General features: G+C 43.0%; 1 protein-coding gene across 1 annotated transcript in view; it reads left to right on the top strand.

Moving 5' to 3' along the window:
* Positions 1–5,289, top strand: part of LOC116377609 (APOBEC1 complementation factor-like) — a 10,273-nt gene extending 4,984 nt beyond the window's left edge. Inside the window, exons 5-10 of the mRNA XM_031839277.1 lie at positions 268–506; positions 1,179–1,343; positions 2,641–2,738; positions 2,838–2,975; positions 3,714–3,858; positions 4,996–5,289. Of these exons, the coding sequence (XP_031695137.1) occupies positions 268–506; positions 1,179–1,343; positions 2,641–2,738; positions 2,838–2,975; positions 3,714–3,858; positions 4,996–5,261 (1,051 nt within the window). The 3' untranslated portion in view covers positions 5,262–5,289. The remainder of the gene's footprint in view (positions 1–267; positions 507–1,178; positions 1,344–2,640; positions 2,739–2,837; positions 2,976–3,713; positions 3,859–4,995) is intronic.
* Positions 5,290–5,427: the final 138 nt, after the last annotated feature.

The following is a 5,427-nucleotide window of genomic DNA, read 5'->3' as shown; positions in this document are numbered from 1 at the left end:
CACTCTGAGCACCAAGTAACACCATAGCCACCACACAAGTCCTCTAGCAACCAGCCTGAACACTCTGCTCATCATCACACAGATACAACACCTCAATATGTTATTAATCATCAAGCTTCTACCTGACAACACAAATCCTCTCACAAGCACCTGATACACAGACGACCCTCCAGTCTGAACACCTTGGACCTCGGCTGACTGATGCTTCTTAAGGACTCGTTGTCCGACTTGTTGTTCGACTCTTGTGCTCGTCTTCCTTTCCTACAGAAACGGCCGCCTCCTCGGAGTTTGTGCCAGCGTCGACAACTGCCGGCTGTTTGTCGGCGGGATTCCCAAAACGAAGAAGCGCGAGGAGATCCTGTCTGAGATGAGGAAGGTCACCGACGGGGTGGTGGACGTCATCGTGTACCCGAGCGCCGCCGACAAAACCAAGAACCGAGGCTTCGCCTTCGTCGAGTACGAGAGCCACAGAGCGGCCGCCATGGCCCGCCGGAAACTGCTGCCAGGTAGAAACCAAACGTCACATTTAAGTCACGAATGAATTAGTTTAGAGCAGCGACTGAAATGGAGAGTCAGGGATCCTCTGAGAAGCTGACTCAGCTGAATGCTAACATCAACATTCTGCTTATTAGCAGCTAAAACCATCTTAGCGCAGCATGCTAACATCTGCTACTCAAAACACTGATTGAATGTCTTTCTGCAAATTTTTGGTAATAAACAAAGTATTGGACACATTACCATGTTGACCCGATGATGACAAGTATCAATAAAGTTATTACAGTTCCTCCTGAACGATGAACCGAATGTAAGCACATCCAGTGTTGAAGTGATTGATTTAAAATGACCTGACTGAGGACAAAAGGCTTTTAAATCACTTATTTTTAATTCTTTATTGTATTATTGGTCATTTGATTTCATTATTTTTTTATTTATACATTTTGTATTTATTTTATTCCTTAGTTTGTTTGTCTGTTTTATTGGTGTTTAATTATTATTATTATTATTATTATTATTATTATCTTGCTCTGTTGAGCTTCCTGTTGTTTTAGTGCTTTGTCTGTCAAAGCACTTTGTAAACTCAGTTTTTAAAATTATTATAACTTTAAAAACAAGACTCAAAGTGAATCTGAAGTCACATTAATAAAGCCTCAAAGTGAACCCACCATCTGGTGTCTCAGGTCGTATCCAGCTGTGGGGTCACGCCATCGCCGTGGACTGGGCGGAGCCTGAGGTGGAGGTGGACGAGGATACCATGGCGACGGTCAAGATCCTGTACGTCCGGAACCTGATGCTGCAGACCAGCGAGGAGACCATCGAAAAGGAGTTCAGCAGCCTCAGGCCAGGTACTGCAGAGCACAGAACCACAGAGACTCAGATATACTTTAGAACTTTCTGCAGGTTATTATCTGGGCATCCTTCCGTCCATGTAACAGAGGACAGTGTAGAGACGGGTTCCACACACAACAGGGTCTCAGAGCCAGAACTGAACCTGTGACATTGCAGTAATGTGACGGCTACCGATTGTTTTTAAGAGATTTAATGACTCGGGATGGGAAGTGAAGACAGAGAACGATGTGATAATTATTTGTGAGGATTGGACCCAAACACAGATGAACTGGTGCCGAGGCAGCAGGACGAGTTCTTAACTTACAATCTAAATAAAGCAGCAGGTCCACAGGTGGGGGGGCAGGAAACACAGGAGGACAGGAAGTTATCTGAAACCACAGTCAAGGTGAGTATTTCAAAATAAAACAGGAAACACTAAACCAAAAGGAATGACCCAACAAGGCAGGGTGGCGTCCCACAAGGTTCTATCTCAGGACATCTGAGATTTTTGTTTTGTCACTTTTAAGTCTTTTCACTTTGTGTTTGCTGATTCTATCAATATGATTTTTATCACGTACAGATTTCCTCTTATTGTTAATACAATTTAGGAATTAGTGAAAGTTGCAGGTGGTTTCATCTTAATAAAATGAATATATAATATCAATATTTAAAGTCAAAACTTCATAACTTTAGAAGGACGGGGTTATGCAAATACAAAATAAAAAAAACATGCTCATTTTATTTTAACACTGGATCAAACCTCAAAGTGAACTAATATCTTGATGATCTTTATATTGTTTGAGCTGATATATAATGCATTAATAATCTCATAATCTAATAATCTAATCATCTCATAATCTAATAGTCTGATAATCTAATCCTAATTCTCAGGAGGAGTTTGTTGCGTCTGCCTTTCAGTCATCAGTTATGAGTTTATATTTAAATATTTATCCTCACCACCTTCTTATAGACATGAATAGTTTTCTCCTCAGATATCATGAACATTGAGAGAATAGTTAAAACATCAAAATGTATCTTCTTTATTTGATCTTTACATGATACAATCATCTGATTTGATGGACTCCTTTATTTATTTTGTCTTTCTTATTGTCATTTATTTTCCTTTTGTTGACTAAATGATGCTGTATTTAGAGTGTTTAAACCACATGAAACTGGTATGAATGTGAACAGAACAGAATGTTAACAGGTATTTAACCTGTGATCCTCCAGGCTGAGCGTTGCGGATCCAGAAGGCTGAATGAAATCAGAATAAAGGTTCAGAAGCGGATCTTTAAGGACTTTGTTGTGTTGCAGGCGCTGTGGAGCGGGTGAAGAAGATCAGAGACTACGCCTTCGTCCATTTCACTCAGAGAGAGGACGCGGTCACCGCCATGAACGCCCTCAACGGGAAGGTCAGAGTTCACACGTAGTAATGGAGTATTTCAGTGTGGTACCAGTACTTTAACTTAAGTACAGGATCTGAAGACATTACTTCGTCCTCCTCCCTCCAGTTGGTGGACGGCTCTCCTATCGAGGTGACGTTGGCCAAGCCAGTGGACAAGGACAGCTACGTCCGCTACACCAGAGGGACGGGAGGACGTGGAACGTCTCTGCTGCAGACCGACTACGCCGCCTACACTCTGGGACAGGTAGGACCCTGAACGCATCACGACACCAGGTCCATGTGAGTCCTGCAGGAGGAGTCCTGGTGCACCGTGTTGGTGATCTCAGAGAACAGGAAGGGGAAGACCTCAGCTGTACTTTCATTATGACGGAGGAAGCAGGAACATTCACAGCTGAGTGGTTTAGCTTCAGTGAAACAAACAAATGGAACCTTCATTCAGGAGACAGCAGTTTGTGTCCCGTGTTGTTTAAAACGGTTACAAACTGTTTAAAACTGCAACCGCAACTCCCTCAGAATGGAGTTGCGGTAACATAGCGTGCACTGTAACCAGCGCCCGAAGAGCTGCTGCATCTCTGTTTAGTTTTGATTGTGTTGCGTTGATAATAATAATAATAATACATTTTTATTATTAGGACGTTGACACAATGAGTTCCAACTCTCAGCTACGATGAACTTCTTCTTTTATTCATTATCCTGTTGTGATATAAAGTCTGTAGTTCTGAAGTATTAACTCGTTGGCCTGATGATGGTGCTAAATGAAAACAATAATAATAATAATAATACAGGGTTATATAATCGTATTATAATAATTCATTATAGATCTATTATAATTAATGAATACAATTATAATGAATAATATAGTTAATAAGTAATTAATAAAAGTAGAATTATAATTGATTATAAATTAAATTCATTATAATATTTAATACAGTTCATCCTCTGACATCCAACGTTGAGATGTGTTCTCCTCCTCGTCCTCCAGGTGTACGACCCCTCAGCGGCGTACCTCGGTCCGCCCGTGTTCTACGCCCCCCAGGCCTACGCCGCCATACCAGGTCAGTTCCGCTTCCCGGCGGCCAAAGCTCACGTCGGAGGTCGAGGTCTGATCAGGACACCGTCGGTCAGAGGTGAGGACGCAGTGAATCCTCAACAGGAGAAACCGAACGAGAGCTTTCTGCTCTGGCTGGAGGTTAAATAAGTAACAGCGTTAGCTAAAGGGGGCCAGCTGAGGACTGTCTTTAGTCGCTACATTATTTAAATGAAGCACACTGAACTAGATCCCACAAAGTCTAAAGTGAAGTTTTCAGAAAGCAAATTTAAACGTCAGCGTCCTCTCCGGGTGCTCCAATGTTTTATTCTCCAGGTTTGACATTATAAACTTCATAATTTACTGTTTTACAACTTCATTCTTAAACAAACAAACTCAAAGTCAGGAGTTAAACATCGAGAGAAGAAAATTGCTGCTGTCAGTTGAAAACTCCAAAACACAAATATTGAAAATAACAGCCTGGTCTCCTAAAAATGATCAATTACACTCAGAGGGAAACGTAATTCTACCGGATTGCTTTTGTTTTTGACGCATCACAAATAAGTTTCTGGAGGAAGTCCATGAAGGGACGAGGTCCAGCTGACGGATGAGTCACACAAACAGGACTTTCACCCAGGAGACAGCTGTTAGTGTCCCGTTTGACTTCAACTACATCCATATCTTAAATAACGTGACAAACTAACCTTTTTAAGCCAAACCGTGATGTTTTACTAAAAATGAACGAGTAGTTTTGTTGCGTTTTAAAACTTCTTTCAACTATTTCAAACTGTTTCAAACTTTAAAAAACTGTTGAAATTGATTCAAACTGCAACCGTAACCCAGCAGGAAGTACATTTCCCTCAAAACCTGGTTACCAATGCAGTTCAGTCGTATGTGAAGGTCGTTGTCAGGAGACACGGTTGAAATGTGTCAGTTCATCAGCAATCTGATTCTCAGCATCTGAACCATCGAATCAAGAATCAAACATAAAGAGTCTGTTGGTTTGCCTGAATGTTGTATCAAACACGATCCACTGAATCAAGAGAACCTCATGTTGATCACCATGAAATCAGAATGTTTGTAAAGTGAGCATTGGACGGTGAATCATCAGAGGAGTCTTCCTCAGTGAGGAAGCAGGACACATGTACTGTTGTCATGACTGATAATTGTCTGATTCTTCTTCCCGGTTGATTTCCGGTGATTTGATTGATTTCACTGCCTTTTCGATCTCCTGTAGAAATTTACATGACTGTACCTGTAGGGGCTGCGGGGGTGCGGGGGCTGGGCGGGCGGGGATACCTGGCCTACGCTGCCGGGGTCGGAGTCATGGGCGGAGCCGGCGGCGTAGGCGGCGCCTCCTACGGCCTGAAGGTGGACAAGCAGGCGGAGGAGAAGCTGTACGACCTGCTGCCGGGCATGGAGCTCACCCCCATGAACCCTGCCGCCATGAGCCTGAAAGCCGCCGCCATCAAACCTGCAACACAGGTAACAGAACACACCTGAGGATGGTTGCTGCTCTGCTGCAGCTCTCAGAATAATGTGGACCAGCAGCAGCAGGTCTTCTGAAGTTCTCACCTTCAGCATGAGACCAGTGGACAGTAGCTCACTGTTTAGGAAGAGGAGTAGTGGCACTTCGTCAGGAGTAGTGGTACTTCGTCAGGAGTAGTGG

The sequence above is a fragment of the Anarrhichthys ocellatus genome, unplaced genomic scaffold (assembly GCF_004355925.1).
Source record: "Anarrhichthys ocellatus isolate YVR2014 unplaced genomic scaffold, GSC_Weel_1.0 scaffold1448, whole genome shotgun sequence".
NCBI classification, from domain to species: Eukaryota; Metazoa; Chordata; class Actinopteri; order Perciformes; family Anarhichadidae; genus Anarrhichthys; species Anarrhichthys ocellatus.
The sequence above is the reverse complement of the archived record's forward strand: the minus strand, read 5'-3'. Positions and strand labels throughout refer to the sequence as shown.